This window comes from Temnothorax nylanderi, unplaced genomic scaffold (assembly GCF_030848795.1).
Source record: "Temnothorax nylanderi isolate EJ_2023f unplaced genomic scaffold, tnyl_v1.0 TNYL_tig0015_pilon, whole genome shotgun sequence".
Classification (NCBI taxonomy): domain Eukaryota; kingdom Metazoa; phylum Arthropoda; class Insecta; order Hymenoptera; family Formicidae; genus Temnothorax; species Temnothorax nylanderi.
This window is the reverse complement of record NW_027249077.1, coordinates 1,187,953-1,214,778: the sequence shown is the minus strand read 5'-3', so window position 1 is coordinate 1,214,778 and position 26,826 is coordinate 1,187,953. Positions and strand designations below refer to the sequence as shown.

At 45.0% G+C, this 26,826-nt stretch overlaps 1 protein-coding gene across 6 annotated transcripts; it reads left to right on the top strand.

The window, feature by feature from the left end:
- The first annotated feature begins 19 nt into the window (after window positions 1–19).
- Rbp (RIM-binding protein) lies at window positions 20–26,826 on the top strand. Of its 6 annotated transcripts, none has more exons than XM_071698328.1 (18): window positions 20–293; window positions 1,581–1,718; window positions 7,260–7,397; window positions 9,027–9,355; window positions 9,578–9,752; window positions 9,961–10,413; window positions 10,717–11,026; window positions 11,183–11,769; window positions 12,004–12,130; window positions 12,758–12,966; window positions 13,397–13,801; window positions 14,034–14,571; window positions 14,701–14,916; window positions 15,240–15,451; window positions 15,712–15,948; window positions 16,137–16,395; window positions 18,436–18,704; window positions 20,189–26,826. In XM_071698328.1, exons 3-18 carry the CDS (start codon window positions 7,362–7,364, stop codon window positions 20,738–20,740), a joined length of 4,914 nt encoding a protein of 1,637 aa, XP_071554429.1. In that variant the 5' UTR covers window positions 20–293; window positions 1,581–1,718; window positions 7,260–7,361; the 3' UTR covers window positions 20,741–26,826. The 6 variants fall into 6 exon arrangements, with proteins under 6 accessions (XP_071554429.1, XP_071554430.1, XP_071554426.1 ...); XM_071698329.1 differs by having other exon boundaries at window positions 1,581–1,764; XM_071698325.1 differs by lacking the exons at window positions 20–293; window positions 1,581–1,718 and adding an exon at window positions 2,800–2,963 and having other exon boundaries at window positions 7,242–7,397.

Below are 26,826 nucleotides of genomic sequence, written 5' to 3'. Positions count from 1 at the left end.
CACGATCTTACTTGTTTATATATATATATATTTTTTTTTTAATAGAGAAGGAGAGAAACAGTTGAAATTTGCCTAAAAAGTCTCTTAGATCGAAAATAGCTTCATTTCCGGCAAATGAATAATTTGAAGGGCATTTTGTTTATAGATTGTAACTCGAGAGAAATTTCCTGTAATGCAACTCGCATGCTGGAGTCCGGGACCATGATAACTGGTATAATCACCGAGAACCATGGAGAGTGAAAAATGTGAAAGCGAAAGCGTGTGTCGAGATCGGCAGATATAAACTGGAAACTGTAAGTAATTTCTTAGTGTCCACGTAATCATGACAACCATTGGTGTTCTTATTTATACTTACAAATCGTTTTTATAAGAATCGCTATGGAAATATTAATTTTGAATCATATTATTAAATTTTGAAGGAAACAGTATCTTCTGTTTATCCTTCATTGAGGATACAATATATCTTATACGATGTTAATTAATAGTAAACATTCGAACTGATGACGAAGCGACGCTGATGCAGCTCGTTTGATTGAAGGCGAATCGCGCGGTCCGCCGATCGATTAGAGCTTCGAATTACTCAATGGGGAAAATGCAGTTATGCAGCGAGCGGCTATTAGAAAAGAATTCGCTGTGTTGCACAATCTTGTAAGACAAAATCATGCAAATGGAAAACTAATGTTCAACTCGGTATAAGTGTACACGAATCTCAATATTGATTATATTAACATATTATATAACTTTGAAAACGGTTTCAGAAGACAGTCTTCAGAAGAAAAAGAAATTCAGAGATAATGTTTTCTGAATATTTTAATTTCAAGATAAAATTTTAATTTGTGACAATTAGTAGTTGTTAAAAAGTTAAAAAACTCGGGTAAGATATTTCTATCCGTCTGCGTTTCGGCCAGACCTCGTGTTACGCGTTCGTGAGAAAATGGGTCGTGGGGTATCGCAGCATCAGCTTTCATCTCTCGCTCCCAGTACACCTGGCCGATGAACGGCGATCAGGTAGCGCAAGGCTACCGACGAGAATGAGCACGTAGGGCACGCGGTCGCAAGGCCGGTAGGATAGGGTAAGGGAGGATCGGCGGAGGGTGTGTTCGCCGGTGCTGCGCTGGCTGGAGAACAGGTACTCGCCGTAGGCGTCGTACGTTCATTGATAAGCGTATAACACCCCGTGCCTTAGACCCGATGACGTCAACGGACGCCTGCGCAGCATTATGTCGAGTCCTGAATCGCAGTGGCGAACCATCAGCGTCGCAACGCGTCCGATTTTCTTCTCTGTATCGTACACACAGCGAAACTATTTATCTCGAATAGCTCATATGTGAATTAATTTAATCTGCGATCGGAAGCATAACTGTTGAGACTATTATTTACTTGAGTACACATAATTCTTTTAACGACAGCAGGAACGTAACTGAAGGAAATTGCATTCTAATTAGTCTGCGTGGCAGTGTGCCAAGGCTCCCAACTTCCTTATTTCTCCATCATTAACTGCATGCTATTATTGACTTACAATTAATAACGATATTCTTTTATGAATTAATTAAAATAAAACTATTTTATATCTGTTGTAGATCATTAAAGTTAAACGAGACATGACGCAGAACCTTCGTATTTATGCGTTGATTGATGCGATCGGCAGTCGCGCAATCATCTTACGAAATTTTCGACTGGCATGAAGGATACTCGGAATTTCTACATGGGCGAAGTTGGTACGTTCCTGGTGATACGGCAAGATCGTTTTAGACCGCGAGGAAGGTACTGTCGTCTCTCCTGCACGAGGAAATTTTGGACAGGCGTGCGTGCATTAACAGGCGACGCCGCGTTAAAATTAGACTATTTCTCCGAATCTTCGCGGATCTACCCCCTCCTGCCTTCGTGTCATTCTACATTGGCCATTCGTCCATGAGAAAAATCGCGCGAGAGGAGAAAGCACGACGAGTTAGAATGAAACGAATAGAAGGGAGTCGCGGAACAGAGCTAGATAAATGAAATAGATGTAGGTGGAGGAAAGGGAGGCGAAGGAGAGGGAGAGCAGACGGGGGTTGGAGAGTCAGTGGCGGGAGAGTTTGGGGAAGAGAGAGAGTGAGAGAGGGAAACAGAGAGAGAGAGAGAGAGCGGAGGGAAAGAGAGTGACAATGAGAGGGAGAGAGAGAGTAGAGATATCGTAAGATCACCTCTTGCGTATTGATTGGTCTTTTGTGAAAACTACACCCCCATGTAGCCGCGACGCGAACCATTTCGCCAAGTCACTAGACTTCCAGGGTATCGGCTACTAGGGTGGTGAATGCCGCCATGTTTGGCACGGTCGATCGAACCCCCCTTTAACGCCGCGTCGCCCCCCGTCGCCGATGATAATGTCGCGAGCGAACGCGCCGCGCCGGCGAGCGGTCGAGCTGACGCGCGTCCCCGCGACGTAGGCGAGAGGGGACCACTTTCCATTCCCCCAGATCGCGACTCGAGAGCGAGCGAGACGTGATGTAAGGGGAGATCGTGAGCGACGGACTCCGGCGATACAGCGACTCTATATCGGCATCGATCGCCGAGTGACCCATATCTGGCGGTGACGGGAGCCCCTGCCCTCGCCCCCGCCGGTTCCCCGTCGCTTCTCCAACCGCCCCTACGACGCTTCTCGCATCCTGGTGCGCGCATCTACCCTCTCCTTGACCACCCCCGTGCACTTGCCGTCCGCTTGTACGCCGTACGGGGGTACACCTCCGCCCCACACGGGCCGTTGTACCCCCACCCGTCACCCCCCGCCCCCGACAGCGGCAAGCGACCATCACCATCACCCCCTACCCCCGACTCCAGCAGCCCTGCCTGCCTTCCACGGCCGAGCAGATCTTGGGGGTTGTACGGGATGATAGCCGAGTGAAAAAGCTTGGCGAGTACCGAGGAGAGTTCGCTCATCAGCAGCAGCAGCCCTGGCCTGCCACAATCCCTTCGATTCGGTCATCGTAAGTGTCGCGTCGACGAGGAGGTAGAGTGGAAGCTGATGCAAGTCCGGTGCGAGGGTGAGGGTGAGCGCTAGAAAGAGAGAGAGAAAAAGAGAGCGAGAGAACGAGCGACAGAGAGGAGTGTCTGATGAAGAGTGCGAACGGGAGTACGAAAGGAAAACTCGATTAGCCGCTCGACAGCCGGTCTGCGACGTCCGATGTTCGAGACACCGAGGAGACGCGACGAGCGAGCGAGTGCCGCGGACGCGAGCGGAATGTCGCAGGCGGCACCTCCGAACGTATAATTCGCGCGAGACGTGCTCCCGGGAGTGAGCCCTTTGCCTGTCCGATCCGGTCAACCCTGTCAAGCTCAACGTGTCGGGGCTCACAGTGACAGTCCGTAGCGGACGAGTGTCAGTGATGGGGATGAGAGTGGCCATGGCCAGCGGCGACGACGACGGCTGCGGCGGCAGCGGCACCGGGACGACGGACCAGTATGGCGGACGATAATCGTGGAGTGTCGGTGGTGTCGCCGCCACCACCGCCACCGCCACCACCACCGCCGTCGTCGTTGCCGTCACCGCTGCTGCTCACGACAGTGGTTGCACTACGTGCCCGACGTGCAGTGGTGTCCGGCGCGCACCGGGTTCACATGTACGCTACGTACCTTTCGCCCTTTAGTGAGATCAATAAGCAGTGCCGTGGCCACTCGAGTCGTGCCCCCGCCGGTGAAAGTCGTTCCGTGGGTCTCTGGTGTACCTTCGTTCCCCGTTGTAATCGCGCGTCTTTCCTCCAACCCCTCGCCACCGCCGTTCCTTCCTTGACGTCGTCTTGACTGTCGATTTGATTGCACGAGGCTCAATTCCGAGCCGCACGTCGAGCGTCAAAGTGCTAAGAGTATTCCGGAGGTGAATTGCCTTCCGAATCATCGTCAAGAGCTGGCTTTCAGTGGCCGGAAGTGCAGTATTTTATCAGAACATCTCCTTCTCTTTCCGTTTCTTCTCGTTTCTCCTTCGAAGGAGCGGTCAAACGAGACTTCTTTGCACTCCTCCACTTTCGGGTTTCGCCAGAGTGCCCATTTCCGCCCGTTTATCTCCGTGTATCAGTCGTTATCTCGTCCGCCATCGAGGTGTTCCTCGATATCGCCCGATCCAACTGCTCGCGTAGCACTTTTCGTCCGCATCTTGGATCGAATTGGTCGCCAGCCAGCACCCGGTAGGACTTCTCGCCTTGATAGATCTTCTTATCGCTGCCTCCGCTTCTCTCAATCTATCTCGCTCGGTGTCTCTTCGTTCGCTAGTCTTCTTTCGTTGCCCGTATTCTGCACATTTCTTTCCATTCGCACGTTCAGTTGCTTCATCGTTACGTTCCGTGTTGTTATCAGACCCATGAAATTTTGTGATATCGATTTCCCGCGGCGATTTCCGTGCTTTTCGTTAAACTAAGCATCCAGAAGTATCAAAGAATTCGTTCTCAGCGAAAGAAGTCGTGTAATTTAATCGGAATGTTTTACCCTGCAAAAGAATTGTGTAAGAACTTTTACATCTGCGAAATAAATTCTCTTGCGAACCTAATAAATATCCATTCAAGTGTTAAATCTCTTAACACGTATAATGACAATTGATCGCAAATTGTTCTTTCTGCAAGTCTCGCTAATGAAAACTCTGAAATCTTTTTCAACAATGTATCTCTTTTATTCTGCATTCTACTGATGTATTGTTTACATAATTATTTATAGACTCAACGTGAACATTTCCAATTAAATGTAGACTTCAGTCGGTTCACGTTCGACGATCATTCGTTATATCACTTGGAAGTATATCGGCAGTCAAAGGGTTAACGAGCGGGAAGAACTCGCCGCGAGGAACAAAGTAGCCATAAAGTAACAGCGATAAGATGTATTTACCTAAGCCGCGAGAGCTGAACCGCGTGCGGCGGAATAAAATCGATAATTCGGCACTAATATAGGAGTCTAGCATTAACTCTCGCGATGCGTGGATAGAGGGGTCGGGAACGGTTTTTCTATCGGGTAAAGATTTCATATTTCTTCTCACGGAACTGCACGCTCAGCCTAAGGACAAATATTTACATAATACATATCCGCGATATATTTGTTCTCTTGTTTTTTTTAAATTCTGTATGCACGCGGCGGAAAGTTCTGTTTTTACTACTCGGCTATTTCGGGATACTATATCGATTCTTCGGCTCGTATCGTAGCCTGTTTTATCGCATTTCATTCCTTCTGTGCACATTGTTACGTCGCTGATTGTCCGTCAACGCATGAACTTGCGCGGCAGAAAAGCGGATAATTTCCTGATCGTCTCGCTTTCACTGTGTTCGTTAGTGTCGGTAGAAAGAGAAACAAAGAGCGGGAACATGCACGGCAATTAAATAGCATCAGGGAATGGAAGCGTACCCGAGGGAGTTGCCATTAAATCGCATTAATAGGAAGGCGATGAAAGAAAAGGAAAATGAGAGGCTCGCGCCTAGCGAGAGATGTTTTTCTCTTTGCACTTCATTGTCAATTATACAATGTGCGCGAGTGATTTTTACAACACGCTCTTACGTCAATTATCGCGTTTAATCCTGTCGATAACGAATGTTTGAGTTTATAATGCAAACAATTTAACTCTCGCTAAGTTATCTTACATCGATTCGGTATATCTTTGCCGATATAAGTTTTCTCCAACTGGATGACATTTAATTAAAAATATACGTAAAGAGTTCTTGCTCTAGTCTTCTGGAGGGTAACGCAGGTCGAGCGGCACTGTTCTCTTCCGCGTTCGCGCGACAAACGTAGATGACTGACGACAATTGAGTGTCGCAGTAAAAAAAAAAGGAGTCACGTTTGATCTCTGATGATTGGAGATAGGAAGAAATGGGGAAAAGAGTTAGCCGGATGCGCTTGCTGCGCTTTTACCTCGGTGCACAGACGCAGAGACAACGGGACGAGGGCGTGAAACTCGGCGATGCGCGTAAATCGCTAACTGAAGCCTCGAACGAGGCACGTGTCGCTCGATCGCAACATACACGTTAACGAGATTCTGTGACAAGCGCGGCGTATGCGTGCGTGTGTATGCGTGGGTATGCGTGCCTTGTGTGCATGTGTGGGTCTCAATCGCGGCAAGTTTTTCGCGTGAAAACCACGATCGGGCACTTGGCCGCACGCGACGTGTCGACACGAAATATCGCACGAGAGCGACTGTACGACTCGTAGTTGCCCTGTAGTTAATACTCCCTGGCTGCGCCGCCGGTGTTAAAGTTACATACGTGTTCGCGGTCGGTTGGGCTCATTGTGGGCGACGGCGACGAGCGATCGTCGACCATGAAGTCCGGCAAACCGGAGCGAGGATTTCTACAGGCGGATTACGAACTCGATCGAATTCCTCGCGCCAATACCTGTTGCCAATAATCGGCGCCGATTGACTTTCTCACTTAACAGGGAACTCTCGCAGTAAATCTAGCGGCTTAACAACCTTTGAGTCCTAGGCTTAATAGCGCGATAGTCGAATCACGGAGTTGCCCTTTATTTGACATAGAATCGAGCTGAGAAAAGATTTTTTTTTTTATTACAACAAAATATGGTCTTTAAATTAATAATCTTTTTGTTCTTCTTTGAATTGGACGAAGACTTGCGGAGAGCTTACGGCGCGTCAAAAAGATGTCTGGTTTAAAGGCAGCACGTAAAATGGATAAGCAGGATAAGAAAATCGGGCTGTGCTTGAAAGCAACTTTATCAAATGAAGGGCCAAATCGATGCAACCTAATTCACGCTATATTTGGCTGACGACATACATTCCTCGCATTTCGTAGATTTATAATTAACTAGCACGTCAATAATTTCATTCCCATTTAAATATCCATTTCATTTCCGGAATCTGAAAATGTAAGAGGCGTGGCCAGAGAGAGCCACTCATTAACGATTGAAAAAAAAAATATTTTGCATACGTGCGTTTTGTCCTAGGATGACCCCATATCTAACTGCGAATCAGCCTGCGATCCGATGCGAAAGAACGCTGGTCCCCCTTAAACGCGAGGTCCCCCCGTTTCCCGAGAGTGCTACGAGACCAAGTCCCGGCTCGTTCCCGAGGCATGGTACGCACGTGATGGGAGAAATAAGTGTCCCCTTTTGCACTACGATAGAGCCGCACTGTTAGGCGTGTGTGGGAACGTCGTGCGGTGCGCGGCGCGGCTCGGGCGGGCCGCGCAAAGGCCGCCCAATTAATTAAGATAGCTCCTAGACACACACGCTAGATCGATAGGGAGACCGGCCGCGATAAAGACTGGCGAGGGTCTCAGACTTCAGGGATGTTGCAGTGCTGTGGTGTTGGAGGTGGCGCTTCCACGGCACCTCAGGCTCCGCAGCTGCACGGTACCGGATCCGCTGTCGGGGCTACCGCCTCCACGAGAACCACCAACATGCAGGACGCAGTCGTTCTCGAATCCATCCTGGAGGTGAGCGTTATCAGCGATGAATAATAAAACAATTTTGCGCGCGTGCCTTCCTATTTTTTAAATGTTTATCTTAAGAATTTATTATCTGGATTTAATTAATTATCTTTGTACGCAGTTTGGAAAATGTTACTTCTACTCGTTTGTGTATTATTGATAATTATTTAATTTTTTATTAAATACAATCTCCAAGATAATGAAAGATGTTTTAACGACCATTTTTATTTTCTTCTTTTTTAAATGTTTTCAGGTGAGACTTCTGCGCGTTGCTTTTTACATTAGGGAAAACTGAGTTATTCTGAATTTGCGGGAAAAAGCATCTTGTGAGATATTTTGCAGTTGCCAAAAATTAAAGATCCTGCGAAGCGATATTAATGAATGTGCGAAACACACGTGCGTGCACTTTGTCGCGAATCGAAAGTTCTTGAAATTAAACAGATTTACGTGGAAAGGTAATATGCGTGTATATATATATAATCAATACATACATATACACATGTACCAAAATATACACGTGCGCGCGCGAAAGTTACGTGTAAACCATCGACAATGAACTGCGGCTCGTGAAAAGCTCTCTTTCATTCTCGGCGCGCCGCGCTCGCCGATACTCGATAAAGCGCACGTAATACGAAAAACAAAAGTTGTTATTAATGCGTTCCGGTAATGATTGCTCGTTCTCGAGGGAACTTTAATTCGCGGCCTCGCCACGCGTAAAATAAACCGCTTAAACTTCGTTAACGGCCGAAATTTATGTCCCTTGTACGCCGCGAGCGCGCTTCGAAGCGGACCCCAGAAATCTGTGTACGCGGGAAATTAATACTGACCTGACCGAAGTTCAATCTACCGCAATCGAGATAATTGAGCCAATTAATTTCGCGAAGTGGTAAGCAGTTTTACTGTTTATAAAGCGATCGGCGCGGCGTCACGGCCATAATTGCCGGCTAATTATAAAGAAGCTATTAAAGGGGACATGTCAAAGAGAATGTCGTCTATCGGTATTATCCTCTTGTTTTCTTGATATCGTTTTTTTTTTTTTTTTTTTTTGACGAAAGATTTCTACAGCTAGATTGTATATAATGGAGATCCGTTGCGCGCACCTTCCGGGCAATCGAAGCACAAAAGCCCGGCCCCCTTCATTTCAAACGTGACATTCTTGTCGCGTATCCAACTACACGTCGCTCCAAGTTATTAAAAACGAAGTCCCGCGACCGCAAAAATCGAACCGATTTCTTTCTTTATCCGTTATTTCCACTCTCTGTGTGAAACGTTAGATAACTCTGTGAAATTATATTAAAATCTTATTATGAAACTCCTTTGTAATGTGGAGTTGCCTCATATATTTGCCACAGTATACGGAGTGTACGTTGCAATTAAATTTTATTTTTAGTATCAAACATTTATAAAAATACATAAACATCCATTTCGTATAAAATTTTACTGCGTGATTCGGAGCAATAAATCGTCTGTATAAACAGCTATTAATCGAGATATCGGCGCAACCTTAGCAAATCGCTGTCGTGTCTACGTAACGACTACCGCATAACGTCGATCACGCGCCGAAGTATGTGTCTTATTTGTGTCGGATATTGACAAATTTATTTATGACGTTAATCATACGATTGATTCTTTCAGCAAATGCGGCAGACGGAAGCCCGACGAGCGGAGCTGGAGAGGCAGCATGCGGACGCACAGAACCAGCTGCAGGAGAAGATAGCAGGACGCTATCAGGGCCCGGAATCGGTCGAGGCGTTGCAGTCCAAGATCCGGGAGCTCGAGAAGAAAACCGAGCTGCAGATGGTGAGGCACGAGGAGCTGTCGCTGGAGCTGACCAGTCTGAAACGTGCACGCAGTAGAGGACCGGTCATAGGGCACGTCACGTCCACGAGCGTCCCGACGTCTACTTGGCCGCCGACCTGCTCCGAGATCGATAGAATCATCGCCAAGATCGAGCAGGACAATAGGTACGCGGATCGACAAAACGGATCTTTTTAATCGAGAGAAATTGGCTTTGCAAACTCGTCAGCGTGACACAGCTGATCGTCGTTCCTCGCATACTCTATACATATATTTAAGTATAAAGGCGTTTGTGTAGACATTATTTGTAAAGGCGTCAGTTGTTTTAACTACGTATGACTTTTGTAAGTGAATCGCACGGATTTTTTTATTAATCAAAATAAATTTAGCGGCAGATTTTTGCACGAATTGGACCACACGCGGAGCGCGATAACCACGCAGCAACCCTCGGCTACGCAGGGCATCCTTAGGTCTAGCTCAGAGAATCTTCCCAACCTCGGCCAGCATCAACATCCACCTCATCCACACGCCCTCAACCTCGGGATACCTACCCAGATGGGTCACGTACGTTTACGTAATATTATACAATGTTACACAATCTTTCTCACTAATTTTTATACGAAAAGATTGAGAGAAATTTAACATCAATTTGAACAAGAATAATTATTTAAGTAATTAACTTTTTTGTCGCAATTTGTACTAGTACTCTCTCTCTCTCTCTCTGATGTGTTTGCTGATTATTGATAAGACCTTTTCTCTCTTTCTCGAACAGTACGCAGGTTCACCAATGCCATTAACGCCGATGATGCCTGGTTGTCCTCCACTGACGCCGAATGGACCACCATATCACTACAGCGAGCCGATCCCGCCAGCACCGTCACTCTCCAGCAGTCAGTCGCAGCCCGCTTTCCAGCAGAAAATTCAACAGTACCAGCAACAATCGCAACCGCACGAGTTGTCGAGTTCCCATTCTCAAAGCGCTCTACCATCCCAACAGAAACAGCAGCAACAAACGCACACCTCACACTTCACAAGCAATCAGTATCAGGAGAGCTACCCACATACGCAAACGTATCAGCAACCGCTTCAGCAACAGCAGCAACCGCAGCAGCAGCAGCATCCGGCCTCGACTACGTACCTGACATCGGCCAGCCAGAGCGTGATACCTCACTATACACAGCCTGTCCAGACTGCCCAGAATTATCAGTTGAATGGGAGTCAACAGGTGTGTCGTCAATTATTCAATCATGATTACTTTCTTATAAGCAGGTAAACGAAGTAATGAATTCTTGGAGGCCTATAGATAGAACGGATGGCACTGTTTTTAGCACCCAGTTTACGAAATATTTATCTAGAATAGATTCCAACAGTTATAAATTAACGTTGATTCAAGTGTTGCAATTTTTTATGGCGAGTACATTTCTAATTTTAGTTTTATCGTAATATCGCTAAAAGTAAGACATTAAAAAATACGAAGAAGATTAAGCTGGCTATAAATTTCACAACGATTGATTTGTCTCACGCACAGGCAACGACATATCCTAGTTTGTCCATGGCCTCGCATCCAAATGGAACTTACAGCACAGGCGCGACCAGCTACAACACCCAGTTGCCGCATCACAATTATACTATGTCGCAGACGAACATTCCGCAGACGACGCTGCCCTCGTTGCCGCTGTATTCCACTACGTCCTATCATTCCACCCTTGGGGGACTCACGAGCGTACCCCAGTCCGTTCTTCCTTTCTCCAGCGGTCAGAACACTTTCGCCACCAGTGGAACGACATACTCCACTACCGTCGGGACCAACGCTTTCGGGACGCCGGGCGTAAGCTCAGGTCAGAATCGCATTAACACACATCATTGAAAGATTAATCTTCAGTATAATACTTTTAAGAAGGTAAAGAATAAACTAAATTTTTTTTTCGACTTTAAAAAAATGAGTCGTAGCATTATTAAATTGAATTTTCTGATAATAACGCGTGCCTGTGCAGGTACTAGTTCGGGAGGTCTGTTACAAGCAATAGGCGATCCTCTACAAGCGATGCAGCAACTCTCCGCCCAGTCGCAGGCAAATCAGCTTCAGCAGCAGGCGATTATCCAGCAGATCCAGCAGAGCTTGCGCGCCAGTTCGCCGACCGCGCCCGGTACCGCGACCGGCCACCATTTTCTGGGGGGTCCTAGGCAAATGCCGAAGATCCCTACAAGTATACTGACGAATCCCCTGGACCGATTGACTAACACCGAGGACATTGTACCCGAAGGTCAAGTGGATATGCTGGACGTGCCCGGCAAGGGCAGATGTTACGTTTACATAGCTCGCTTCAGCTACGAGCCGTTCCAACACTCGCCGAACGCGAATCCGGAAGCGGAACTACCGGTCCAGGGTGGCGATTACCTCCTGGTCTGGGGCCAGCCTGATGAAGACGGCTTCCTGGATGCGGAAACGCTCGACGGTAGACGCGGTCTGGTGCCGGCCAACTTCGTGCAGAAGTTGATCGGCGACGATCTGCTGGAATTCCATCAAGCCGTTCTCGGCCTCAGGGACGTAGACGATTCCGTCTCGACGAATATCCCTCAAGTGAGCAATATGAGAGCTAACGAGGTACTTAGCGAGCCAACGCGTTTATATTTGTGTTCTACCTACGTTTATATCTCCGCGATAAATAGGATTAAGAATAGTATTAATGTATGAAAATACGATAGTATTGATGTATGAAAATAATCAGAAGAAAATAAGAATATTATCAAAACTTTATTTAGAGAACGTTAATTATATAGATGATAATAATAATTTTAATTTGATCTATTTTAGTGCTATCTGCAAGATATTGATTTAGAATTAGCCGCGTTGGAAGAAGGGAACCGGAATCGTCAAGCAGAATTATCCGCTTATGCGGAACTCGACAATATCGCGGAGGAGGATGAGCAGGAACCACCAGGTTAATACTCTTTAACAATTCATTGATCTACAAAACGTTGCATGACGCATGTCTTTAACTCTGAATTAGAGAATGTAATGTATATCAAATCTACGTACGTAATCCAGTAAATATGTAGATATATATGGTACTTGGATCATCTCTAGAAAAATTAATCCGCTTTCAGCGATGTGTTTGCAACGTTTTTCCGACTACTGTACACGTTAAACCAAAATAACGCGATCTGTGACGCAACTAAAAATTTTTTCTCCAGAGAAAATCTTGCTTCCACAATTTGTCGATTCTGTTCGATGTGTATGCATGTGTGTTCAGTTCGATGTCAAATACCTCAAGAAACAATACCAAATCCTCAGCGTGTTTCTGTGGCTCCTTCCTTTGCCTTATTTGTTGCATGTTGTTAATTTGGATCAAGACGTCTATACACGTCACACTGTCACACGATAAAACGTCCAAGCCTGAACCGGTTTTCACGGAGTGAATAGTCACAAAATAAAATGGGGAACACAGAAAACCGAATCGTTGCACTGTGTTAAGTGTTGGCTGGATTTAGGCTGGCTTAGAGAGATAGACAATAGTGAGAGATCCTTAGCTACAGCTAGGCTTTGTCTTTGTCTTTTCCTCCTGAAGAAGTCTACATGTTTTCGGACCTAGTTCCGGCGCCGCAGCACCTCACGCTCGAACGGCAACTCAACAAGAGCGTGCTGATCGGATGGACCGCTCCCGACAACACGCATCAACTCGAGTCTTACCACGTCTACGTGGACGGCGTGCTGAAAGTCACGGTGAAGGCCACCGAGAGGACCAGGGCTTTGGTGGAGGGAGTCGATTCTACACGGGTTCGTAATAAAAATCTTTATTCATCAGATTCCCCTAGAAGAATTTACAAATTCAGTACAAAGAAAAACTTTAAATTTGAATAAAATTAAAATATTTAATTAAATTAAAATTAATTTGAAATAATTATAATTATTAATTAATACGATTTACACAATTACCTATGATGTAATAGAAGAAATAATTACCCGCGATATGAAGTTTTTTTATAGAACCTGCGATATTATATGCGATATGAAGATTTTTATAGAAAATATTAATTGTCTTAAATTTTTTAGACTGGCACATGAAGTTTAAGTAGCCCTAAGATTTCAGGGCAACTGTAAGAATGAAGGATTGTATAAAAGGACTTGTATAAAAATGTCAAATGTGTACATCTCTGTTTGTGTAATCCATTTTAATCACCTCGAAATCGTTCTTTCGCTGATGCAGCCGCACAGGATAAGCGTGCGTTCGGTCACGCATTCGAGAAGGACGTCGCGCGACGCCGCTTGCACGATGGTGATCGGTAAAGACGTCGCGCTGGGCCCGACCTCCGTTAAAGCATCGAACGTCACGGCGACTAGTGCCGTGATATCCTGGCTACCTAGTAACAGCAATCATCAGCACGTCGTATGCGTGAACAACGTGGAAGTGAGAACCGTGAAGCCGGGCGTCTACAGGCACACCATCACCGGCCTGGCTCCGTCAACGATATACAGGGTGACCGTCAAGGCGAAGAACCTGCGGGCGACGCATTTTGAGGACCAAAATGCTCAGGCGGCGAACAACCTGGCTTGCCACGTCCACTTTAAGACGTTGCCCAAGGGATTACCGGATCCTCCGGTCGATATCCAGGTTAATATAAATATAATCACTTTACATTTGTATCTGAATCTTACAATTCTAAAATTTTTTTTTATTAGGATAAAAATTCTGAAAGCAATGTTAAATTGTGAAGTTTTCCAGAAACAGAATAAAAATTCAGCGACCAGAACTAGATATTAGATTTTCAGGAATTTCTGTCAACGATCCTTAAGAAAAAATTGTTCTAGGCATTAATAATGCATAACGTTATCCAATTTTTCAGGTGGAGGCTGGACCGCAGGACGGCACTTTGCTAGTGACCTGGCAGCCTGTTGCCCTAAACGGTTCGGCCGTCACCGGTTACGCGGTGTACGCCGATGGTAAGAAGGTCACCGACGTTGACAGCCCCACCGGAGATCACGCGCTTGTCGACATACACAAGCTCATGGGTCTCAACCCGAAGCACATCACCGTCAGAACTAAGAGCAGGGAAAGTCAGTCGGGTGATAGTTGCGCAACAGCGATACCCTGCAGCGTGCTTCGGGGTGGACCCGCCGCTCACATGCCGCCGCCCCATGGACTTCCACACATGGTGGATCAACGGCAGCCCCAACAGTCTACTATGGGCCCCCAGCAGGATGATCCCAATCGTCATCGCATGGCCGGCGGCGTAGGTCAGCGATATCCGAATGCACCCGTGCCGTCGCACATGCGACGACACGTGGGCAACAGAGTAGACGCCCACGGTCAGGTTATCATCGAGACGGAGGAGAATCTCTCCGACAAGGAGATTTACCCCGGACAGAGCGTCCCCCAGATGGGTAAATATCCAAAAATATAAAGGAGCAAGGGAATCTGGGTTCGACAATGAATGACTTCCGTACAACCCAAGCTTCCCTGCTCGATCCATATACTCATGGTTAATCGCGATTTTCAATTATCTCGTCTAGGAATTCCGGAAATCACAAAAGATTCTGCGAGCGAAGCGAATTATAGCGAGGAGGACGATCCCACGCGAAGATCGCGGGGAATGCCACCACAGCATCACGGCCCGCATCATCGATATGGGCCGCAAATGGATCCTCAGGGCCCGCCTGGAGCACATAGGTCTCCTAGCATGGGCGGCCCCAGCAGTAGACCACAAGATCCTTATTATGATCAAACGGGTAGATATTAATGGCCACTGTGTTGCTGTGATGGAATTCTGTGCATTCTTTGCCTCAATTTCTAATTTAACACTCATTTCCTTTCTATTTTAATTAATTGTTTCGAACAATTGCTGTTTATGTAACTCTGAAGATAAACCCTGAATGTGATGTGTATTTATGTGACACTTTTCTCCTCTTTCGGACTCTCAATTCTCTCGCTGAAGCCTTGACGTAAAATAAGAATTTATACTGTGTGTACTCATCTATCAACCTTAAGTGTAACAAAATAAATCTACGAGTCACATGTTATTATGTCCATTTTTTCTTTGAATATTGCTCAGGATCTCAAAGAGGGAGGGGACCGGTTTATCGTGGTGGTGGACGAGTAACGCAGGCTCAAGGTGGGGCGAGTCATCCACCGAATGTAGCCCAACAAATGAACAAGAGACAACGGTGGTTCGTGGCGCTATTCGACTACGATCCTACGACTATGTCACCGAATCCAGATGCGTGTGAAGAGGAATTACCATTTTCTGAAGGCGATACCATCAAGGTTCTTATATCCTATATCATTCCTGCATCTTATTCAACCACCATTCTCATTTAATATTTGTGATTATTGAAATTATTTTAATTAAGTTTAAATCAAATTTAAATTAAATGTTCTGAAGTAAAAAATTATCAGCTGTTTTACAAAAATTTAGATGAACTCAAAGTACATTTAATTTCACATTTGATTCATGTTAATATCTCTATAAATGATAATCACTGCATTATATGAAATAAAAATCTTATACAATGTTTTTGTCCTAGGTATACGGTGAGAAAGATGCCGATGGTTTTTACTGGGGCGAGTGTCGCGGTAGGCGAGGATATGTTCCTTACAACATGGTGGACGAGCTTAAAGATCCACCAGGTCAAGCTCAGCCGAGTAGAAGAGGACCCACACAGAGCGAGAGATGGGGAGACATTTATGCGAGCATGCCTGTGAAGAAGATGATAGCCCTCTATGATTATGATCCTCACGAATTATCTCCTAACGTTGATGCTGTAAGATTTTTATCCTAATACTCTAAATTTAAAAATTCACCATTATTTAGGTACATGTTTAATTGGAGTTTTAAAAATCCGTTAACTGTCCATAGTTAATTGATTGCCACATTTGCACGTTTATATAATAATTTATAATAGTTTTCCTATTTTCATTATTTGCTATTGATTGAGCCTTAATTTTGCAGCAAGTCGAATTAACGTTCCAAACCGGAAACGAGATATATGTCTACGGCGACATGGACGATGACGGATTTTACATGGGCGAGCTGAACGGCGTGCGCGGTTTAGTGCCGAGTAATTTCCTTACCGAGGCACCCGGACAGAATCAGGGGCAACCGCCGCAGGGTAGCAGGCGACCTGGCGGCCAGAGCCAAGGGCCGGGCGCGAGGGGGCCACCGCTACCTCCTCGAGAACCACCCCCGGCCGGTCACCGACGTGGCAAAGGTAAACACGCAATCACATACCATTCATATACATCAAATCCTCCTTATAGTCCAATTATCAGGGCACGAATAGCTCCTCAAGCCTAAACGAACATCGGAATTAACTATGTGTTCTGCACGGAGAAAAAAGTTTGCTGGTCTAACATATTTTACATTGTTATGGCATATCCGGATTATTATTATATATGGACAGTAAAAAAAATTCGTTAAAAATACTAATTTTATTTACTGTATTTATTTGTATTTTTATTTGTTTTCGCAAAATAAATTCACTCGGCGAGATTTTTCCATTTTATCAAAAGAGAATAAATTTCGCTTTAATGTCAATTCTAACTGCTTTTGATAATGAAAGCATTTTTGCATCGCAGTAATAACGGTTTTGCTTTGACAGCCAAATTCCTTTCCTCCGTATGTACATTGATACTGTTTCCCAATCACCACGAGTGAGTGTTTTGATGTAACGCAGCATCCGCAGCGCAATGCAAAAAGCGCAAACTGCCAAATTGTTAAGAAAAGCAATTGGTTTTTTTTTTCTGTAAGCTAGAGATTTTCGCGTGTCAGTGAGATTCAATCTCCTCGCGATTCGTAGCAACGGGATGTTGAAACTGGCTCGAGGGGTTGTTGACGTACGTTTTCACACCGACGCGACGCGACGCATTATTTCAGTGTTTGAAGCACACAGTCAGATCAAAAGATCCGTGCACCTAGATCGTTTCAATGATTGAGATACAATCGATAAGTAGCGATACCGTCGCGTCGGTGTGGGCGAAAAAAAAAACGGAAATGCAAGCGTCAAGCAACACAAGACACGAAAAACCAGATGTGTGCCAGACGACAGGCAGAAGGGCAACACTGATATATTAATTGTTAGCGTTGCGCAATCTGGCGAGTTCGAATCGATATGCAATTCGAGCCGAATGAGCATGCGGCGTATAATTAGATGGAATTATTTTGGAGCAAAGTGTGCAAACCGCGTGTCCGACACGCCTTACACGTGCCCCTCGACGAGAGGGGCCTCGTTGTGTCGCTTCACACGCACGCCGGTTTCTTCACCAGCAGTGTACATCCGATACCCACGCTCTCGTAGGCATTCAACAACGTCATGTTATTCTGTTAACTGTTGCCACGATCGTCAAACGTTATTACCAAGTATCACACCGATAGAAATTCTCCGCGTCACATGTATATAAAGTGAATTTGGTGAACGTCCGTCGAAAACACGTGCTGTCATACACACGACGATAGATTATATATATATTATATATATATGCAATATAAAACACCAAGCTGCTTTCAATGTCTTCTATTATATAAGTATATATCTAACATATATATGTATGTTTATATATGTATATATGATTACAATTACGTGTATACGTATATTTATATACATATATTTTTTTTTCTCTCCGGGCACTATCTGCCTCTGTTACTATTACTCTACGTATCTGTCCTATTCTCTCTGTCTATATTATATACATACGTATATATTATATATTTACACTATATATATATTTAATCGACTGATTATATACACACGATCATGTCGCTGTGATATATAACAGTTTACTTTATACCGACATGATCTGTTTCTGTGTGCCTGAACTGATCGATGGTCGTCGTGTCACATGATTGTCGTTCGTGTCGTGTTGTCATGCTGGCCATTTACGATTACGTTAATCTTCCATTTGTTCATTGATCGGAACGGTACGAGCGGTACAACGACAGACGGTCGCGACTTTCGTCCAGAAATACCGGAAAATGAACGGCGACGTTGAGACTCGCCGGACTCGCGTGACTTACGGGACCTCGCCAAGTAATTCCGGGTACTCTTCGCCGGATCGTTCGAATGATCTATCGATCTCGTCTCGGGGCGATCTGTCTCGCGGCTTTTCGGAATAACATATACTCCGGCATGCTCGATCGACTCGAAGGAAAAGAGATTTAAAAAAAAAATAGAGAAGAAAAGAAAAGACAAGAAAAGTAAGAGATAAATGCGCCATGAATGACAACACGGTTCTGTTCTCTTCTCTGTTGCTAGATGCCTGCATTGTGCCTGTGTCTGTCCCTGTCTGTCACTTAGACTCTAGACAACTACAACAACCACCACCACCATCACTAATGAACAACCAACAACATCAACTACAACATCAAAACAATCCACCGCATCTAGCCTATCAACAAGCGAATCACCACAGCTACACGACCGTAACCACGTCCAATCAGCATGGGCCCAGTCACTTGCCACCCGGCGGCGGTGTCATGGGTGCCCATCAGCAAGGTCCCGTACTGCCCCACCTTCAGCAACAGGTGAGCCCGCTCCTCTTCCGTGAATTTCTTCGTGCGCTTACTCTCTTTCTCTTTCTATATATATATATATATATATATATCTCTCTCTCTTTCTCGTGTGCTTTTTGTCAAACGTGTGTGCTTTTTATCAACACTTTTTGTGCGCTTGTTCCTGAGGTACACCGAGGTTTCCACGTTCAACGACTGTCCGTGATCGACAAGTCGTTTTTCCACGCGTGACCACAAGTTGCTAATTTTCCTTTCAAAGAGAAATGGAGAGAGGAAAACTCGAATTGTTTGTTACTGAGAACACTGCGAAATTCTAGAGCCAATCAATATTTTCTTGTTACGTTTGCATTGTCTGTTTAGGATGTGATCAATCGACAGAATATTCTTTGTTTGATTTACTTTTTGCGTATAGATAAAATATAGATATCGGATTGAGTTATAGAGACTGGAACTTGACAAAAAATTATATGGTCTCGTATTTTTATGCATTTTTTATTACATGTCGCTTTCTGTGCTTCGCTGTCAGCTTTAATTCGCGATTCTATCTTTACTATAAATATTGAATGATCTTCAATTCTTTGCATGAATGCAAAATATATTGCAAGATATAGATACATATATATATCTCTACGACATGAAAAGAGGCATTTTGATTATTTCAGAAGGTCAAGTAAATTTTTTGAGAATTTTATTAATTTTTTAAATGCAATGTGGACTGAAAAGAATTCGCAAAGTCGATTAGAAAATTCGTATTTTTGATTAGAAAAATCTGACGACTATTTGAGTCAGTATTTTTGCATTTTACTTAGTAGTATGTGTTCTTCTTTTTACAAGTACAAGTACGAGTCGTACTTTATTGCGAAGCACGCGTGCCGGACGTGACACGTGACACGCGAGCTACGTGCGCTCATGTCAATGTATTTTCGTATGCCATGTGAAACGCTTTACATCGTGCAGCATGCCGTAGCATTCGTCTCTATTTGATCTCTCGTCATTTCAATAAAAATCATTGCAGTTAAAAAAAAAGAAAAGAAAACGTACCTTGCGCCTCGATAAGTCATCATGAATGTCCTACACTAACACTAACACAACACTAGCAAGAGGACGGATTGGAAATACAACATGAAAATCTTTATAAAGTTTCTATCTCTTTATGTTATGTTCTTTTATCTCAACACATGCACTCACAGGATTTCGCCAATTAATTTTCACCATTATGTAAAACAGAAATCATCGCATATCTCTTTCGAATTGCCGACAATTTGTTTGCGTTAGCGAACTGTAGAAACTTCGGAATGATAGAAGAATAGCATCGCAGAAGTGACACTAGCGGAAGTAACGATAGAGCGCGCGTTGAGTTAGGCGAAAAAAAATAGACACGGTTTATTCGTTTCGTCTTTATTAGCGATTGGACGTCAGCAAAACAGGAAAGCGAGATGACAATTATTGACAAGAGAAAGAAAAGATCGAATTAACCATATCTCTTTGTTTTTTAGGGGAAGGGGAGGGGCGGCGTGGTCAATCGGGTCGCTGGTAGTAACATGCCGGGTATGCAGGGTCCGGGCCAGCATCTCCAGCAGCAGGACTATCAAGGCCAACAGCAAATGAATCAGCCGTACCAGCAACAGCCGAATCAGCCGTACCAGCAGCAGCAGCAACAGCCGAATCAAGGGTACCCGCAGCAATCGACGCAACAGTTCCAACAATCGCAACCACAGCAGCAAATGGGTCAGATGGGTCAAATGGGTCAGATGGGTCAGCCGTTCTCGCAGCAGAATCAACCAGGCGGCCTCGGGATGCAAGGCGGAATGGTCGGGGGTCCTCAAAGCGCCAGCAAGCCCATGAGAGGGATACCGGCGGTGCTACCGACGGCGCAGTCCAAGACGCAGCCTAACCCAACGCAGCAACAGCAGCAACAGCCGCAGCAACAGAGCACCGGGCCGAACCTGATGCAGAAGTTCACCGAGATGGCGGGTGCAAGCGCAGGCGGCGATATACTCTCCAAGGGGAAGGAGCTGATCTTCATGAAATTTGGATTGGGCAAGTGAGGAGGAGCGATCGTTGACGACGTGACGACGATAACAATAATGACGACGCGTTGTCGCGATCGTTTCCGTTTCGTTCTCGCGTTCGACGTTCGCGTGCGCGTAAGTCAATCTCGTCAATCGAGCTGCGTAAATCAGTATTACGACGAACGTCTTTCGACAGCGAAAGATACGCAATCAGGACGCTATCTTGTCGGACGTTGTTGCTGAAGACAAAGAGGACAAGGCGAGGAAGAGTGCGCCGCCATTGCTGTTGCTGCTGTTGCTGCTATTGTTGCTACTCGCTATTAATAATCGTTAACTACTGCAAAATAAAGAGGAACGTCGCTGGACGAATATAAATCGAGGACAAGCCTCGCGATAAAAAGGAAAGGAGAAAGAACATTCGGTGGAGACTGCTCGAGATGAGAATAAGGTGACCCACGCCGAGTATCGACTGACAATTCCACCGATCGAGAAGAGACAAAAGATACGTACAAGATTCATCGAATTTCTTCTTAATCCTCCCTTTCCGAAATCTTCTTCTTCTGCTACTTCGTCTTCTTCTTCGCGCGACGATAGGATTCTCGATCGGTGCTGCGCGGTCCATTGAAGAAATACTTGTCGATTGCTCGTCCGTCGAACCGTCGCGGAATCTCCTAACATACACGAGATAATCAATGTCACGGAATGCTATCTGCGAAATATATTTTGAGCGACGGCGCGCCAAGTCATGTAAATCGCGTATTTTGCGCGACTGTTTCTTCCAATCTCTTCTCGTCCCCTTCGCGTTATTCGGAGTACCGTTCGGTTTTCAGAATAAAACAGAAACCTTCGTTGCGATGCGGATTGTATCGAGTGTATGTAAGAGAGAGAGGCAGAGAGAGAAAGAGAGAAACGTCCCGCGTTAACATAGATTCTGTATATGCAAAAACGAGTCAATGGCGAAGCGAAGCTAGGCAAACCGAAGTCGGATTTTTCGCCACGTGGACGGAAGAGAGAGGTAGAGGTCGACCTACAAAGGGATAATCATATCGCCGTATAGAAGTGAGGACGCGACAACAACGTGGGTGTGCCTTGGGAGAACCGTCTCACCCAGCAGCAACCAATGATCATATCTCTAATCGATAAATTCTCTAGCTATTTTTTTTCTTTCTCTCGTGGAAATCGAGCGCGCTATATCGAGAGCCGTAGCGGCGCGTACACGAATAAACGATGACGATCTCTCGTCTTGACAATTTTCTCTTGTTCCCGTGTGTGTGAGACTGGAAGTCCCCTTTTCCCCCCCTTTTCCTCCCTCTTCGCGTATTTTCCCTTACTTACATTATCCCATGTCCTTCGCTTTTATTCCAGCATTTCCGAATGAACCTGCGCGCGGATGGAATCGTCGCGTCCAAACCGCGAGAAAGAGAGAGAGAGAAAAAGAAAGAAAGAGAGAGATCCTCGAGCCTCGTGTTTCCAGCCGCTCGGATGAATCTCGGAATCGGGATCGCCTGTTCGGATCGGGAGAGAATCGACGAATCCAAGACGATGCCCGATGATGAACGGCGACGTGGCCGTTTATCGTCAGGCGCACGTCTTGAGTGGCGCACAAAAATCGGGGTATGGAGCATCGTCAGACACCAATGAAACGCAGACACGAAACGCTACGATCCTACGATCGGGCGGGCGAATCGTCCGCGTATCAAACGATAATTATATATCATATGACTGTGTGTGTGTGTGTGTGTGTGTGTGTGTGTGTGTGTGTGTGTGTGTGTGTGTGTGTGTGTGGTGTGGTGTGGTGTGTGTGTGTAAAAGAGAGAAAGACAGGCGAGATGGAACGGGAGATCATAGCATATTAAATGGTAACGGGATATACATATATACATATGCATATACAGATATACATATATATACATATATACATATATTATATTTAACTATTGCAAAGTGTTGTTACATCGCTACTTGTATCGTATTTTGTACAAAGTATCTTTACCTTCGATTGTTTTCTTTCGCCAAGATATCTTTAGCAAAAAAAAAAAATATGGCGGAGGAAGAGCGACGAATCTTTTTCGGATTCACTGTCGAATCATTCAACACCATCATTAACAATATTAACATTAACATCATCTTCATCGTCATTACCTTCATCGCCCTCACCATTTTCACCATCTTCATCATTCTTATCATTTTCATTATCATTGTCATCATCCTAATCATTATCAATCATCATCATTATCACACTGGTATCAACACATCACGCCATTGACGCAATCTTGTACTTAATTGTTATTACTCGCGCCTGTCCTGTGTGTGTACTCGCTTCTCGTATGTTTTTCAGTGACGGTGTGAATATACATATGCAGTGAGACAAGCTCGAGATTTTGAGAAGAAGAGAGCACCGCGTAGGGAGATAATCATTTTCGTCGAGAAACGAAGCAATTCCTAGAAAACTCAAGATCGCGATTCAATCCTTTCACCTATCGGGGCAAGTGTGTCCCACTGCAGCTTTAATGATTTTTTGGAGGACAATATATCTCGGTAACGATGTTACGATTACACTTTGTTAGAGTTTAGAATGTTACGTATACTTAAGGTGGAAGTGAAAGGGCTAATATTGCGTTGATCAGAAAAATAATGCGACATAAAAGTAACTACACTAACGAGACGCATAATAGGAACATCATGTATACGTCATTATGGACCAAGACGAAATTTCTAACGTTAAAGAAAAATCGGGAATCTAAATAAAATTATTGAATAGCTCGTTTTTCATCGTGTAATCATTCCGCGGTAGATATCTTACGACTTACGATACTTTGTTGTTGTCGATGAGAGTTTTCCATGCGCAAATTGTCAAGACTGGAGAGAAACGATTGTCGGAAATTATTTAAATGCTAATGAGATTTATCGCAAGCGCTGTAAATATTGAAATATAGAAATCACAATTGCGACAGACGCGGACGTATCTCCCTGACGCGGTGTTGTTATTATTATTACACAAGCTTACGCATGAATTACGATTACACTTGCATGGAGTGAGTCTGTCTGAATCAAAAGTAGACAGAACAACGGTACTCGAAGCACTTCCTTGCTTTTATTTTTCATTTTATTGTTGCCTTGTCGCGTGATAGTATATGATAGTACTCGGCTTCGAACGTGCGCGTCCGACGAATCCGACGATCGACCGATCAGATCCGGTCGTGTAGCATCGGACGATCGCGCGAGAGACACGAGAGAATCCGTCGCTTTTTCCGCGGCTATTCGCGTGAATAAATCCGCGAGGATATCGATTGCGCCATACGCGTAATGATTTGCAACGGCGGGGCTCCGCTCGCAAAGTTATTTTCACCGAGTTGTATTTTTTCAATTAGAGATTGTACATAAACGCGCATTTTAAAGCGAAAAAAAAGAAGAGAGAATATCAGTGCTCGTTTACGGAACTACACGACTGGACGATTCGGGTAGTAATCGAGTGGAAGGTGATAACTACATTATTTATTAGAGCACGTGTCCCCCCTTTCGCAGCTTCTGCGGATGCTTTTTGTTCCTCCCGCGCCCTCCACCCTTTACCCCCCCCCCCCTCACGATTTTCGCACTATATATTACGACATCCGAACTCATATCCGACTAGTAATCTTGATTCAGGCGATGTGAAAAATAAAGACTGATACCGAAGTTTCCGATGCCGCGGGTGATTATAACGAGTACCAAGACGCTAATTAGCGAGTGTGTGTAATCTCTCACATATGTCGCGGTCGTTACGTGTCTTTCTTCGATTGTTTTCTGCGTTATCCCATCGTATCTCTATGATATAGCCGTTGTATAGTTCTCTTTCGCGCGAGCGAGAAAGTATACATATTTGTTACGAACTTAAAATTGATTATAGGCGTAAAGAGAGGAGAAATAAGAGAAACGAGAAAGAATTATGAGGGAGCATCGAGACGCGAGATGTCGAGCGGGTTCCGGCAGGAAGCGGGTCTTCGAAGAAGAGAGGAAAATATTGTGAGAGAAGAGAGAGCGAGAGAGAGAGAGAGAGAGAGAGAGAGAGAGAGAGAGAGAGAGAGAGAGAGAGAGAGAGAGAGAGAGAGAGAGAGAGAGAGAGAGAGAGAGAGAGAGAGAGAGAGAAAGGGGAGAAACTAATAATCGTCGATGCGGCGCGCACACATTAGTGCTTTTACTTACGGTACAAAGTCGAGGAGAGAGAAAGAGAGAGAACGAGAAAGAAAGAGGAGAGGAGTAAGCATTTTTACTTATCATCGTTAGACTTTTAGATAATTATCACCCTAAAACGCACCTATATGACTTTCACGCGAACGGACTCATTGTGTACCTCGCGTTAAAGACGTTCGAACGGGGTCAGGTCCATCTCCGCGACGCTCATCCTCTTCGCGCGGTCCAGACCAAGCGCCAGCGATTCGATAGCGATTCGATCGTTTAACGAGAACAATAAAACAGCGAGACGCGACAAGACGATCGAGCGCGGGTAGAATTTACGCGACGATACCGCTCCGCGAGGCTCCCGCGATCCGTCATCGCTTTAGAATATCACGGTAATCATTGGATCACATTTACGAATTGTATTTTCTCGAAAGCTGTAATACTCGTGTATAGCTGAAAGTCTGAATTTTCGATTGATCCGCGTCCAATGTATGATCGAACGGTCGACTCTAATCCATCCTTAATCTCGTAGCTAGCGGCGTGCATCTTACAACGTCCTATCGAATGTGAATCTCTGTCTCTAGTGTTCATATGTCTATATCCGACAGTTTCTTCGTTGTAAATTCCACCAGGAGGCGAATGTTAATCCATTCCTTCTGCGATGACGGGTCGTCGGGTTCTTGACTCAGCGGTACCAGTCCACGACGAGTCTACCGATTACTTCTCGGGATCGTTTATCGAGCCTCACACTCTGTATATCTCATTGTACATTCTCATCGTTACCGACTTTTAGCCTCTGAATGAGACGATCCGTGTAGCTCTTTTGATATCGGTGTCGAGGATGAAATCGACTGGCGAACGAACGAACGAGCGTGCGTGCGAGCGTGCGAGCGAGCTGTCGAATGCTGAAAGGAACGCAGGTGCGCCCAACAATCCTCCACAATTTTCCGGACGTTTCTTTCGGTCTTCGTAGAATACCTTTTAGGCGTAAGGCACTGGGTTGATTTCACCTACTAGGTGTCGAATAGAATTAATATAACGCCCGCCCTCCGCGCATTCATACACACGTACACACGAACACATACACACACACACACACACACACCCCAGGCCGACACGCGTCGATAGCGAAAAAATGAGTGTCCGTTTGAGAGTCTTACTCTCTGAGAGCGGCTCTTCCATAGTAAAGCGATTGCTTCTTTTCGTTCTTTACGAACACTGCAAAATTGTACTCAGAGAGTTACACGCGAGCTAAATTTAGCGATTGTACTTGACAGTCTTACCTTTTGAGTGTGATTTACTTTAGGAGTTTGTCGAGATTGCGAAATTGGAAAAATTATTGGCTCTCCGGTATGATCTTAAACGGACACCGACACTCCAGCGAGATCGACGACGATTCGTTCTGGGACCCGCGGACCCTTTCGTTCCGCTAGGAAAGCTTCACTGACGGAGGGAAAGAGCGCTATAACGAATCAAAGTGACTGACAGAGGGGCGGTATAAGGAGGAGGCTACGAAGCTATCCGGACGGTGTTAATTAGACGCCAATTATTGTCATTCTTTCTCTCGTGTCGACATTTAAGGACGTATGAAACGGGAGCAGGAGGTAGCGCAAATCGACTATATAACACGTTTCAATATAAACGAAAAAAATAATAATAATAAAAAGGAATTATATCGCGTCATCTCTTAAGCATGCCAAGAGAGAGAAACGCCAGCTACGTTTGTCATTCAGTATTCTTGCGCTTTGTTTTTTCTATGAATCGGTGCGCGACGATCTTACTCCTTGTTAGATCGAGGTGAAGAGAAAAAGAAGAAATAAAAAGAAGCTGCTCTATATATATATATATATATATATATACATATATATAAAGAGAAAAGGGGAGATTTAAGAAAGCCCACAAAAAACACACACAATGTTATTATAAACGATTAATTAATAAAAAACGAATCTTGTTTGTTGTTA